General features: G+C 44.6%; 1 protein-coding gene across 1 annotated transcript; it reads left to right on the top strand.

Annotated features, from left to right (window-relative positions):
* The first annotated feature begins 10,561 nt into the window (after positions 1-10,561).
* SOX4 (SRY-box transcription factor 4) lies at positions 10,562-15,130 on the top strand. The gene has a single exon (XM_054019265.1). The coding sequence runs from the start codon at positions 11,370-11,372 to the stop codon at positions 12,684-12,686; it is 1,317 nt and encodes a 438-aa protein (XP_053875240.1). The 5' UTR covers positions 10,562-11,369; the 3' UTR covers positions 12,687-15,130.
* Positions 15,131-15,141: the final 11 nt, after the last annotated feature.

Genomic DNA, 15,141 nt, shown 5'->3' with positions numbered 1-15,141 from the left:
CGCACGCGGCTCGCCAGGGTAAGCACCCTGGCGGGCCAGGCCAGTTTTATTTACCTGCTGACACAGCAGGTTTGGCCGATCGCGGCCCCCACTGGCCGCGGTTCGCCGTCCCGGGCCAATGGGGGGTGGCAAGAAGCCGCGACCAGCCATCGCTCGCCTGCACCGCTTCTCGCCGCCCCCATTGGCCCGGGACGGCTAACCGCGGCCACTGGGGGCCGCGATTGGCCAAACTTGCCGCGTCAGCAGATAAATAAAACTGGCCCGGCCCGCCAGGGTGCTTACCCTGGCGAGCCGCGTGCCGAACGTTGCCGACCCCTGGTCTAGAGAGACAAGATATAGTAAGCCAAATCTTAGTAATTGTCTCTTAAGGCTAATGCAGGGATGTGACTCCCACTATTTAGTTACATGGGGTTCTTTCCATGTAGCCTGGGATCAACATAATTAAAGACAAGCAAAACGATCTGTTATTAGTTGTGTCCATTTTAATATTGAAAGGGGGGGAGGAGGAAAAACTAGCAAAACCAAATCAAAACACACAAAATAAGCAGCAAGCAATAGTTACTTCACTTACAATCTCTTTTGTATGTTGCTCAAAAGAGACTTAAGAGTTTGGCCAACCCTGGTGGCAGGGCCGGCTCCAGGGTTTTGGCCGCCCCAAGCAGCCAAACAAACAAACAAAAAAAAGCCGCGATCATGATCTGCGGCGGCAATTCGGCGGAAGGTCCTTTGCTCCAAGCAGGAGTGAGGGACCATCGCTGAATTGCCACCGAACAGCTGGACGTGCCGCCCCTCTCTGAAGTGGCCACCCAAGCACCTGCTTGATAAGCTGGTGCCTGGAGCCGGCCCTGCCTGGTGGGTACACTCTTCTCTAGTTAAAACCAAAGTATATTATTCCCCAAATGTGTAGAGTTCTGTCTTAGGAAGGAACAAAAACAAAATTCCTTTGTCCAAAGAGTTGGTGAATCCTGCTTAGTTTAGCATGAATAAACCAAACAGTTTATAAATGGGCAAAGGTAAGCGATCTTAAGTGTTTACAGATCCCCACAGTTCAGACACTGGGGATGTGAATTCCAGGATGCACTAGAGTGCCGCTCTGTAATTCCCCCCTCCCCCCCCCCCGTGTGGATGCTGCTGGTGTGAACTAAAAGGTATTTAGTTTGTTTTAATATAGTCCTCTTTCAAAGGAGACTACACTAATGCAAACTAAGATACTTTTTAGTCCTGGTTTACACATGAAAATTAAGTTGGCTTAACTACATCACTCAGGGGCGTGAAAAATCCTAACCAAAGGGGCATAGTTAAGCCGACCTACCCCCAGTGTAGACAGTGCTAGGTCAACAGAAGAATTCTTCTGTCGACCTAGCTACTGCTTCTCATGGAGGTGGAGAACCCCTCCTGTTAGAGTAGGTTGTGCCTAGACTGAAGCGCTGCAGCGGCTCAGCTGTGCCGCTGTAGCATTTCATGTGTAGACATACTGAGTTCATGCCAGCAGCATCCACATGGGGAAATTACAGAGCAACACTCCAATGCATGCTTCAATTCACACCACCAAAGTCCAAACTGTGGGGCTGTGTAGACAAGCTCAAAGTCCTATGAAACTGAAGGAAGTTTTAACTCAGTTACTTAAAAAGAAGCCATTCAAGGAACTCTCTTGAGACAGGCAAATTAACAAATGTTAATCTTAAATTCAAATAAAATTCCACTATTTGTTTACCAAGGTTAGGCTATGTCTATAGTACGGACCTTACAACGGCACAGCTGTACCACTACAGCTGCGCCACTGGAAGGTGTCCTATGCAGCTGCTCTATGCCAGAGCGGAGCTCTCCCATCAGCATAATTAAACCATACCCAACAAATGGTGGTAGCTATGTCAGCGAGGGATGCTCTCCTGCCGACAGTGCTGTCCATGCTAGTGCTATTGTTGGTGAAACTTATATCAGTTGGTGTGTGGTGGGTTTTCCCCCATGCCTCTGACCAACAAACGTTTTGCTGACAAGTGCTGGTGTAGACAAAGCCTTAGCTTCTGTCTCCTTTCCAGGAATATCTTGTATTACAATAGCATTTCAATATCCCACTAAATTAGACTTAAATTTGTTTTTGAAATAATCAGTTGGCAGGGCTTTTACACCTTCTCACCAATGATGCTGAAGTCTCAGTGAAGTCCTATTCACAAGCAGTGCTGGGCTGTATATTTCCTGCTCCTTGATGCTGTATTGTGGCTTTTTCTTCTTAGCTGTTTTGTTGATGTAGTTTGCTTGCTTCTGGAGATAGGATGAAATGAACAGGTCAAGTTGAGATGAATGCTGAAAGTGTAGGACTGTAGGCATGTATAAAGGTAAGAATATAATCATGACTATGCATTTGTATAAAGAGCACAAGAGTTCAGAGGAATTTATATTCTTCTTTCCATAGTCTCACTGAAAGTACAAAGCACATCTTTTTCAGGGTCCTGATTGGATTCAAAGAGACTCCACTTTTATGACTTAAGGATGTATTATCAGTGTCATGACTTAAGCATCGCTCCTCTCTGATTCTGAATAGAGGGCATCCTCATTCTTTTACACAACCAAGTCTCTTTCTCACCCATCCTAAAAAAATTGGTTGCGTATTTCTTGAGATAAAGATCGCATCTATACCAGGCTGGCATCTTTCACAGGGAACAGGGTGGCCATTCACACATTCCAGTACCCCCAGGAATGACATGGCCCTGTCCCAACCCCACCTCCAGCGTGACACTGTCCCCCTTGGTGTCACCTCACACGCACATCAGCCACATGAGAATTGCATTTTGCAGAGCATGCTGCTCCTTTCCCATCAGCATGACCTCACACACATTCTGTGAGGTCACGCCAGCAGGGGCAGAGCAACCTGCTCTTCAAAATTCCACACACACCCCCATCCAACACTGGACAAAACCACATTTGACATACTAGCCATGCAAAAAGATGACTGTCCAGTTTATAATTTGACAAATGGCCTCTCTGACAAGAAGGATGGGGGTCAGCCGTTCCTGAGCACCTGCTCATGGCCAGAGGATGGGGGTCAGCCCCTCTCTGCAGCACCGTGCCTCTGTTTCCCCTCTTATTTCTTTAAGAAACTCAAACTACCCAAAGTTCATTAAAACACTTCTCCTCTGGGGAGCCTAATTTATTCAGCTCTCAGGGTACACAATGGTCCTTCAAGATCACCGACTTCAGTGTGTGTCTCTTTCCCTTAGGTACAGCAGCCCTCTGTTCTCCTTCCCAGGGCTGGGTCCGAATTCAACAGTCACTTTCAGGCTTTACCTGGCTGGAGTTCAGTCTCCTGGCTCTGACTTCTCAACTCCCATGATATCAAGCTCTGCCCTGCAGCAACCTCTCTCACTCCCTGCAGTTACCCAAGTTTCCCCTCCCTTCATAGGGGAATCACCTGTCTGCCCTTCATCACGCACCATCCATGATGATAACACAAGTGGCACAAGTGGGCTGGAGCATTTCCTTCAGTGATCAGGGTTGGCTGGCCCAGGCATCCAGCCCTTAAGAGGCCAGCCACCCTATTACAGTTCTGTTCTTTGAGAAAACTATCTTGTGTTTGTTGGCCTCTCTGACCAAATGATTGCCTAGCTTATTGCATGCCATTTGCAGTACATTTACAACTTGCTGTTGAAGACCCCTATCAAATATTATATGCAAGGCAAAAATCACAACAACACATATACTATCTGTTAAAACATAGTATAAAAGAAAACAGTATACAATATTAAAGCTGTATTCTGGTCAGTGTAAACACATTTGCAGGAAATAAATAGGCTTTCTGGACATAAATGTCATATTTTTTGACATTTTTGGTGCTTGTCACAGGTTGACAGATTTCTTAGGAATTTACTTCATTAGATGGAGCATTTCATTGCAGTAAATAAGCAACCAAAAACATAAGCAGGTGAAGCAAACTATTTTCCAAGAGTCACATGTATAAAATAACTGTGTCCTAAATTCAGTGATGAAATTAAGAGGGTAATAACTAAAGTAAGAATAACAAATTATAATTGTATAAATAAGCATATCTGTTAGTTATGAATAACAATATTATTAACCAATATAGAAGCCTATCCCCTACAGGCAGCTTGCCTTATTATTTAGTGTTGGTCCTTGTGAGTAGTTTTTGTCTCTAGCAGAGAGACACATTTGGAATGGGGACAAAATGGGGGGGGGGGTTGAGAGACAGAAAGGGACAATTGGGAAAACAAATCTCTACTGAGATGCTACCCTCCTGTTTGAAGGAAGTAAAGGAACAACCCTGACCATAGCACTACAGGGCCTTTTGAAATGCCATACAATCAAGATGTTCACACTTCAACCCAGAATACCTGATCACCCTTTGCACCAGGTAGTACATCTACACTGTACCCCAAAGGGGGAGAAATCAGATACAAAATTCGGGCTGCCCCAAGTCTCCCCTTTCAAAGGCTCAGGAATTGTTCCATAGTCACTGTAGAGTCTTTCACCCCAAACAAATATGCAGGTAAAATTCAACTGCGGCTCCTGTCCTCGCCCGCCCCCAAGCCCATGCACTGGTTAAAGTGCCTAGTGAGATTTTCCGCGCTTGTCTCGCCGCGGGTGGATTTAATTTTGCAAGACTAGACTAACCGCTGCCCCAGACTGCAGTCCCTTGCTGGGAAATGCGAGAACTGGAGCCTCAGGTTGCGGCTGAGTTCGACCCGCATCTCCCGGGGCAATGCTCGGGTAATTAAAAAAAGAAAAGTGGCCTGAGCCCGGAGAGGGGTGAATTCAATCCTCGCACACACTCGCAGCCCAGCTGAGGCGGGCCCTGTAGCTGAGCCAGCACAGAGCGAGGGTGTAGGGAAAGCTAAAGCAGCTCCAGCCGGCAGTGAACGAAAACCACCCTGTGCAGCTGCCCTGGACCGAGACGAGCCTGCACCGCGCGCTCCCTGGCCCGCGCCCCGCCCACTCGCCCCTGTGCCTGGCTGGCTGGCGCCGGGCTAGACCGGAGGAGCCTGCGCCTCTCCGACTCCCGCCGCTCCGCGCCACCTGCCTGTCTCGCGCCGCCACGCGCCCGGCCCATACCCCTCCTCCCCCTTTCTTTCCCCCAGACAAGCGTCGCGTGGCAGCTGTTTAGGCTTCCTACTCTCCCCACCCCCACCCCCCCAGCCATGTCTGTGCACCAGCTCTCCCCCCACCCCAGCCCTCCACAGGCTGCAAAAAGGGGGGACAGGCAAGAAAAAGGGATGCAATTAACAGCGAGCGTTTCCTCCACGTGCAACCCCCGGGGCTACATATCTAGCGCTGCTGGGTGTGTGCATGGGACTGGAGTGGTGTGACTCATTTGGACTGGCGGTTCCTGACTGTGTTTGGGATTGGGAGGGTGCGGGGATTATATGCCCTGGGTTGGAGCGGTTGTGCGCATTAGATTAGCGCTTCTTTGTATGCAGTCGATTGGGGACGTACGGGCATATTGCGTGCACTGGGTTGGAGGGCTCAAGATTCCTCCCCCAGTATCCCTTATAGCTCTAAAGCGGGTAGGTTGACCTGCGGTTTTTTAACTGTGGAAATAGCGATAAAATTGACTGCGTGGTAAGGGTTTTAAATCTCTCCGTTGGGCGAGTTTCAGGCACGGCGCTAACGGGCAGTGACAGCGGCTTTCCGCACAGGGAAGTTGTAGGGACTCTTGCTGAAGGCTCCCTATTTGCATGCGGTGCGCCTGGCTCTGAGAGCTGTGACTTCAAAGTTCAGCTACAGCATGTCAAGCCCTGAAAAGCTTCTCCGCACTGATGCCAGAGGCAACCTTCGAAAGCGACCTGTTACCTACCTGCCATCTGGTGCCTCATCTTCTGTTCCTGATCAAACTTGACCCCTCCTCCTCCCACAGGTGCTTTGATCCTCACAGAAAGCAAAGGGTTCTTTTAAACTAAACGCTGCCTTGTTTTTCTATAAGCGGCTGCATCAGCTTCCTCTGTTTCCAGTTTCTCTCCGCGACCCCGTCACAACCCTCTGGGGAGAAAACAGGAAAAGGGGGGGAGGATGGAATAATTAGCTTCAGTGCTTGCTGCTCTGGGGATTCAGACACAGCCTGCTTTGCTGCCCTTCGCTGTGCATTTATAGTGGGGAGGGGGTAATGGGAGGGTCAATTTTTTTCCTCTGCAGCTTTCAAGAGATAAGTGATCAGAAAGCTTATAACCGAATTGTCTATTAAATCTTATCCTAAGCTCTACTATGGAAAATACATGATAAACAAGAATCAGGAAAACAACAGTTTGGAGTTTGGATGTATATATATTTATAAATAAAATACATGAACTATACCATAAAGCATACATTTGTAGAGTTAAAGCACACTGCAGTGGCGATGCATGTACTGTATATCTACAATGTACACACTACATTCAATATATACATTATGCACTATATAAAAATACAGCAATACGCTGCATGTTTAAAAGATATGTCGTATGGATGTGATATTTACTAAAGTATGGACAGCAGTATACTGTATTGTAGCTATATAGGGAAATGGTATTCTGTACGCAGGCATTAATAAGAACACTGACTTCAGAAGGAATCAGCCATTCCCCATGTTTGGGGATTCACAGAAACTAGTTGAACATTTTGGCACTGTAAGGTGTAATTGACTATATAGCCACTTTTAAGGCCATGATCACTTCTTATTCATAATTTCTTATGCTTATTGTCCAGTCATTATACTTGAAAGGGAGAGAAGTTTTTAAGTGTGGCTGACAGCAACATGTCAAAAACATGTTTAACACTAGGAAAGGCTTGTTTTCAAAAGCACAATCTTAGTCGATTCCAATTAATTTCTCTCAGCACAATCGAAAAAAACATCTTCAGCAGCTGCTATTGAAGGTTGAGCACCATTAATCCTTGTTTTAAGAGAAAGAAAAGATCTGCTGCATTATTAAATCAGACATTTTAACTGATGGAACCATCTTTGTACCTTGCTAATTCTTAAGTAAAACTTCAATGCCTTTATTTTTCATATTGCACATATATCTTGAAGACATTTGTATGAATAACTGATCTACTAAATACTCCTCTGTTTTATAAGCAAGAGATAATATAACACAATCAATTGTAAACTCTAGTTTTCTGCTATAAGTATAATAATTTAATTAACACTAATAACGACAGTGCTTAATTTATGCCAGGGCTTGCCAGGGCTCAGGCTTGGCAGTTCAGCACCTCTGGGCTTGCTGCATCAGTTATGAAAGTAAAAACATGGCTCGAGCCCTAGCACCTCTTTCATTACAAATTAAGCACTGAATAAAGACCTTAATTTTCCTTGTCAGATTGAGATTTTCTGTCAACTGGAAAGTGCGTAACGTGTGTGTTATTCCTCATGAGAGGTCCTTTCTAGAAACCCACTGGAGTTCTTTCAGAAACTTTAGAGCTGTAAGCTGCTCAGTAAAATGGGGGTGGGGAAGGATAAAACCTTGGATTTGTTAGATCCACGTTTTCCCACGTTTATTTGTCCAGAAGAGGCTCAGCTCTGCCACCTAGCGTCCTTTTTTCCACCCCCAGACTTGGAAAACCTACAGGTCCAGTCCTTTTAAGTTATTAAACGTGGAGAGATTTTGACAGCGCTGTTAAAACTGCCTTTTAGCTGAAAGCAGAATGTTCGCACTTTACTTATATGTCAAATTTCTTTGGCCAGTCTGAATGGTTCTCAACCCACGTTCAATAATTAAGAATGGAAACCTTGATTAACTTAAAGGACGCTGCCAAGAAATTATCATAAAATACTTTTAAAATTTTAGTTACAATTACAAGGTTCAAATTTTTACCAACCATTTTGTCTTTTTCCAGTTAGCAAAAATTGATTTTCCCTTCCCACACACATACTCTTTGAATGGAGATAAAACTGACATGACTGTTTTAATTAACATAAACATTGACTTATATTGCCACAGTAGTGATAGTGATCAAGACCCTGCTTCTGGTAACAAATTTAGAGGAAAAGGTTCTCTTGGACTCATTTTCCTGTAGGTTTATTTGCTACCTTTTCTATCTATCTCTACAAATGCCTTTAGATGTGGTATCTTGATTTCTTCTTTAACCTATTTAGAAACATGAGGCTATTTTAGATATCTTGCAGTTTAAATACATTTACAGTTAGATTTTAACTATACATTGAAATGTCTGTAGATACCCAAGATAACAAGCAAATCAGTGGACTTTGTTACTGGCTCTGTTCAGTTACAGCTGTTTCAGGATTTTACACAGGGATAGAAATGGTGTGAATAAAGTCAGTAGCACTTTAGGACAACAAAACACTTTTGAACCTGTTTAGACTCCCACTGATTGCAATAGATGTAGGTACTTTGAAGTAATATATTTAATGTCAGCACAGCTGTGAGAAAAATGTGCCAAATTCCTCTCTATACTGGTGTAAATCAGATGTAACTATACTGATGTTACTGGAGTTGCCATTGTAACTGAGAAGAGACTTTGATCCAAGGTTTGAAGAAGCTACTTCTGAAGAACCAACAGACTGAATACAAAATATTAATTGTATAGGCCCAACAATAAGAGACTACTGTCTTTTTAAATAAATATCAGTGATTTAGTTCTAGGTTTAAAACAACAAACATAGAGAGCAGATAGTTAGAATTCACAGGACCTTTCTCAGCACTTCATAGCAGTTCTAGTTTGGTTCAAATTTGGAGCCTAAAATCTCATAGCTTGTATTCAAACCAAATAGTCTTTGAAAGGACACTATCATAGGCTTTCCATTTCTGAAAAATATATAACTTTTGTATACTACTTTCTTAGAACCTTGAAACGTTCCCTACAATGTTATTTTTTTCTATTTAGCAAACATTATTTTCATTATTTTCCCTGCTCTTTCCCCCTTCCCCCTCCCCCCCATTGGAAGTGAAATTGACATATCTGATTTGCTTAACAGCATTTTGGTTACTGGCATAACCACTGATGTCAAGGAAAGTTTGGAAAAGAGTGATTTTTGTTGTTTTTTGTGGGCCTATGCCTTTAACCCCAGTGTTTATTTAACTGGTGCTACAGAGAATGCAGGAGAGCTCTATTGCACATATCATTATTACATTTTATCCTTTTAAAACTTTACTGATTTATTTTATTTACTGGAGGCAGAATGTTGGATTAAAAATATCCCTAAAATATCTGTTTTCCATCAGGTTATAACAATTATAGCACATACGAGATTAGAGGCCTAAACTACTTTGACAGTGTTTTTAAAATAGACAAAAACAATAAAGTACGAATATGTGTGACAATTTAGATATCTGTTCTAATTAGAAAAAAATCAAAATAGCACCCAATTTATAATCTTGTCAGTCATGTCTGCAAACCCTTCGTTGTTGAATATATTGGTCACAGAGTAGCAACTTCTCACAAGAGATACCCCTTTCCTTCCCTCATCAGATTTAAAAAAAAAAAAAAAAAAAACACAGCCCTGTCACAATACTCACTGTGTACCAGGGATGCTGCAAGAAGTTCAATGACAGATGTGGAACTCCATCACCTAGCCCCAGTGCACCCTGAACCAAGTGGGCTTGCCAGCAGACAGGATGCCAATAGTACAATGATGAAGCAAACAGGAGGGTGTGAATGGTAAACATTAGATAAGAGAAATGCCTCTTCCTCCCACCCAACTTCCAAAGGAAAATGAGATAGAAGCTACACAAAAATTATTTATAATTCTATTATTATAATAACAGAACTGTGTCCCAAACTATGTCCCATGGTTCATCCTTCATTTGAGCCTTGGAGAAAATGTGATCTGATTGCAATCATTGCAGTGTTCAAAAAGCAATGTTTGGGAGGAATGGGAATCTTTGAATTTCCTATAAGCATTGCAAGTATTTTGTGATAATTATAAGTGAATAAATTGTTGTAAGGAGTGTTATACAATGTATCAGCATCTGTGATATAGGAATTAATGTGAAAATATTTGTGATGACAGGTGTCTACCCACTTTCTCAGTGGCTTTTAAATCATTGATTTATCCTTGCTGTCTCTCCCCTCCCTTTCCCTTTTCCTCTGGTCCTTTCTCAGAATGAATCCTATCCACAAGGAACAGATTTTTTACACCACATGCTGATTTTTTTTCTTTCGGTGCTGAAAGGAACTAATATTCGCAGATAATCACTTTTCCCTTTATGCAGAAAGTAAAGCTCCCATGTACAGTATTTCACTTCTCCCCATCCAACTTATCTAACATAAAGGATAGAATATATTTTCCCCCTTCCCACTCCTCAATAATTTAGTGCATTATCACACACACGGAGGTGGGAGGGAAGAGAAGAGGGGAGGAGAAATGCAAAAGGAAAAAGAGACTCAGAAATCTCAGCTGCACTTCTGGCCCTTTTAAAAAGTTTGCTCTGTAAATTGGAATGAGGTCAGATTTGGAGCTTCTCATTGCACGCGGTGATTATTATTGCATCGGGTTCCAAGCCAATAGCAGCCGGCGGGGTGGGGTTTGGCACGAGGAAGCGTTGGATACAGCGAGTGATTGGCCGGGTCGAGGACTGTGAAAGGATAAAGAGGCGCTAGGCGGAATTTGGGGTCCGCTCTAAGCTGCAGCAAGAGAAACAGTGTGTGAGGGGGAAGAGGCCAATACCAGTAGCCCCGGTCTGTGTATGTGACTCTCCTCTCTTTGGGGTTGTGCATGCAAAGGAAGGGAAAACGGGACTAAATATATTTATCGCATTAGTCACCGCTCTTCCTACAGGGAAGGCACACATTTATTAATGCTACCCGGTTGCATGAGACGGGTTTTTTTTTTTGTTCAGTACCTCTCAACAACCAAATAATTAACTGCACAAGCTCCTGATCACTGACTGCACAGCCACGAGTCCTGGAGTCCGGTTTTTATTTTTATTTTTTTATTATTATTATTTTTTGTGTGTGTGTTGCTGGGCACAGTAGTGGGAGGCTTTACCAGCGCGTGTGCTGTTTTCCTGAAACATCTTGGGCAGAGAAAAAGCACTTGTGAACTGGAATCAACTGCTTCGGGGAGGGGAGGGGGGAAACACTGACAAGGAGAGGGGGAATTGCAGCATTTTTAAAGAAACTCTGTTTCTGTTCCACTTTGAGCACTGGCTGCTGCCCCTAAATTAATAGAGAGCAAAGGGGGAAGGACTGCACAGAGCGCTGGAGACGAGCCTGTCTGGAACTACAACTACTTAGCAGAGGGGCTGCGCGCTGGCGAAGGGCTGAGCATTTTGCTTTGGTTTGGGACTGTTTGATTCGTTCCCCTTCCTTGTACCTGTTAAAGTTGAGAGCTTTTTTTTTTTTTTACGTTGCACTGGTGCCGAGCTGAGCCCCGGCGACCTCCCTGCAAGCAGCCGCCGCCGCCGCCGTGTGTGTGAGACCCAGCGATGGTGCAGCAGACTAACAACGCGGAGAACACGGAAGCGCTTCTGGCCGGAGAGACCTCGGACTCCGGGGCCGGCATCGAGCTGGGCATCGCCTCCTCTCCCACGCCGGGCTCCACCGCTTCCACCGGGGGCAAAGCGGACGACCCGAGCTGGTGCAAGACCCCCAGCGGGCACATCAAGCGCCCCATGAACGCCTTCATGGTGTGGTCCCAGATCGAGAGGAGGAAGATCATGGAGCAGTCCCCGGACATGCACAACGCCGAGATCTCCAAGCGCCTGGGCAAGCGCTGGAAGCTGCTCAAGGACAGCGACAAGATCCCCTTCATCCGGGAGGCGGAGCGGCTGAGGCTCAAGCACATGGCGGACTATCCCGACTACAAGTACCGGCCCAGGAAGAAGGTGAAATCGGGAAACAGTTCCGCCAAGCCCGGCGAGAAAGGAGACAAGAGTGGCGGGGGCAGCCCTGGCGCCAGCGGGGGCGGCACCGGCAGTGGCAGCAGCGGGGGCAGCACGAACTCCTCCAAGCCCGCGCTGAAGAAGAGCGGCGGCTCCAAGCTCTCCCCCGGCGGCGGCTCCGGGGCCAGCAAGCCGCACGCCAAGGTGATCCTGGGCAGCAAAGCCGCCCCCTTCCCCGCCGAGCAGCCGGCTCAGGCCGCCCTGCTGCCCCCGGACCACCACTCGCTGTACAAATCCCGCGGCGGCGCCTCCAGCTCCTGCTCGGCCTCGGGCAAACACCTCTCGGAGAAGAAGCTCAAGCGGGTCTATGTCTTCGGCACGGGCGGGGGCCACGGGCAGAGCGCGTCCTCCTCCCCGGGGGGCGCCGTGCCGGCCAGCCCGACCCTGAGCTGCTCCACGGAAGCCAGCGACCCTCTGAGCCTGTACGAGGAGGGGGGCGCCGGAGGGTGCCAGCAGGACGGAGACTGCAGCAGCATCTCCTGCCCTTCCCCGCCGGGCAGCAGCTCCCCCTCGGATCACCGCAGCTACACCAGCCTGAGGGCCTCTTCTCCGGCCCCCTCCACCTCCCATTCCTCCTCGGCTTCCTCCCATTCCTCCTCGTCCTCTTCCTCCTCCGGCTCCTCTTCCTCGGACGACGAGTTTGAAGACGACCTGTTGGACCTGAACCCCAGCCCCGGTTTTGAGAGCATGTCCCTGGGCAGCTTCGGCTCGTCTGTGCTGGACCGGGACCTAGATTTTAACTTCGAGCCTGGCTCGGGCTCTCATTTTGAGTTCCCGGACTACTGCACCCCGGAGGTAAGTGAGATGATCTCAGGGGACTGGCTGGAGTCCAGCATTTCAAACCTGGTCTTCACTTACTGAAGAAAATAAATAAATAAATGCCGGGGAAGACGTAGACATACACTATTGAGAGGACTCGCCCACGCTGTTGGGTGTATCTTTTTTCCTTGGAGGGGCAGATGAAACTGACTTGCTGTGCTTTTAAAAAACCGAGATGATAAAAGGGATCATCCTTTTTTAAAAAAAATAGACACACGCTCGCTCCCTTCCTCTGCTTGGAGATAGACACACACACACATCCCCCCCACGCCTCTTCCGATGCCTGATGTTAATTTTTAGAGACTGGCGGGAGTGATTTTTTTTTTTTTTTTTTGAGAGAGAGAGAGAGAGAGAGAGAGAGACACAGAAGGGGGAAAACCACACACACCTCTGGGTTTTTGATATTTTTAATCCACGCTATGTAAAGAAGAAGGGGGAGTGAAAAATTGTGCTGAGTGCATTGGCGATCTCGAGTATTTTGTTCTGAGAGAGATGAGAACTGTTTTAAAAAAAAAAAGACTGCAGGGTTTACATGGTGTGGGGGAAGGGAAGCGAATCCTATTTCGATTTTTTTCCTGCAGCAAGAGGAGATGAAGATGATAGGAGGCGGAAAGGGCGAATTGAGCTGGGAACTGAACTGAGATCCTAGTTGGACAGAGAAAAGAAGGGGTTTGGGGTTTTTTTGTTTTGTTTTTTGTTTTTGCCTTTTTTTTTAAAGATGAACTGGAAACACGACTAGAGGAAGATAATAATAAACTGAAATGCATTTGCACGTATAGAGGAGAAGGTGGCAGCGCTTTTCTCAGTCACCTTATTATATAGAGAGAAATCAATCAATAAAATGGAACTTCATGAACACGGAAAACTTTTTTTGAAACGGAGACAGATACAAAACAGTTTCTATAATGATGTGGTACAGGGGAAATGGAGGGAGGGCGATTGCTTTTGCAAAAACAAAAAACAATGTTTTTTCTTCTTACTCAGAATCGTGATGGTGTTGGATTATTTCACTGGTGGGGTTTAATATAGCATGTTATCCTGTCTATCTTTTTAAGATTTCTGTAAGACTGTTGAACAGTTTAAAAATAGTGTTAGGATACTATAAAAGCAGATAGATGGCGCTATGTTTGATTCCTACAAAAAATCACCAGCTTTTTTTTCATTCTTAACTCTTTAAAGGATTCAAACGCAACTCAAATCTGTGCTGGACTTAAAAAAAAAAATCAGGACCAAATTTTTTCTCAGAGTATGTATGTGTTTGTTCCTTATAGCTGTAAATGAAAAGACTGTTTTTTCTCACCGATGCTCTATTCCTTTATTGTTTTTTCCTTGTAAATGTAATCGGATGCCATTTTATAAGTGGATGTATTTATACTGGCCAAACATTTTTGACTTGTATTTCTTTGTCCTTTTTTGGTAGTCCTCGTTGTTACTCGCACCATTTTTATGTCTCCTTCACTGAAGGGCTAGAGTTTTAACTTTTAATTTTTTATATTTAAATGTAGACTTTTGACACTTTTAAAAACAAAAGAGAAGAGAGATGAAAACGTTTGATTATTTTCTCAGTGTATTTTTGTAAAAAATATATAAAGGGGGTGTAAATCGGTGTAAATCGCTGTTTGGATTTCCTGATTATAATTACAGGGCCGCTGGTTAATGTCTCACCCATACACACAAAAATCAGCCCCTATTTTCTCCATGTTTACACTCCAATCTGCAGGCTTCTTAAAGTGACAGTATCCCTTATACATACCACCAGTGCCCAGTGTTTAATCTCATTGATTTCTATGAGGGGAAAGAATAAACGTAATACACTGTCTCCTAACTTTAAAAAAATCCCATAATTAAGTACAACCATATATCGTACAGGCGCTTTAAAGCAACTGGTGCATTTTACAGAAAAAAGGGATCCTGTACCTTTAACTTGTAAACCACATCTTTTGCACTTTTTTTTATAAGCAAAAAACGTGCCGTTTAAACCACTGGATCTATCTAAATGCCGATTTGAGTTCGCGACACTATGTACTGCGTTTTTCATTCTTGTATTTGACTATTTAATCCTTTCTACTTGTCGCTAAATATAATTGTTTTAGTCTCTTATGGCATGATGATAGCATATGTATTCAGGTTTATAGCTGTTGTGTTTAAGATGGAAAAAGTGAAAACATCTTTGTACATTTAAGTCTGTAATATAATAAGAAAAAAGAGGATTGTGTGTTTATGTATGTTAATATAACATGACAGGCACTAGGACGTCTGCCTAATGAGGTGGTTCCGTTAAGGGTTTTTTGTTTTGTTTTTTGTTTTTTGGTCATCCATCCTGTGCAATATGCTGTGTAGAATATTTTTGTCTAACGATCACCCCACAACACAACGTTGGGAAAGAGGAGAAAAAAATCATGCCAGCTAATCATGTCCAGTTCACTGCCTGTCAGATTGTTGATATACCTTCTGTAAATAATCTTTTTTTTTTTTTTTTTTTTTTTTTTTTGAGAAG

This window comes from Malaclemys terrapin, chromosome 2 (assembly GCF_027887155.1).
Source record: "Malaclemys terrapin pileata isolate rMalTer1 chromosome 2, rMalTer1.hap1, whole genome shotgun sequence".
NCBI classification, from domain to species: Eukaryota; Metazoa; Chordata; order Testudines; family Emydidae; genus Malaclemys; species Malaclemys terrapin.
Note: the sequence above shows the minus strand (reverse complement) of the source record. Positions and strands in the feature narration are given on the sequence as shown.

What these genes read in the sequence shown, in the direction of transcription:
- SOX4 (XM_054019265.1), top strand. Translation starts at nt 11,370, where the DNA reads ATGGTGCAGCAGACTAACAACGCGGAGAACACGGAAGCGCTTCTGGCC.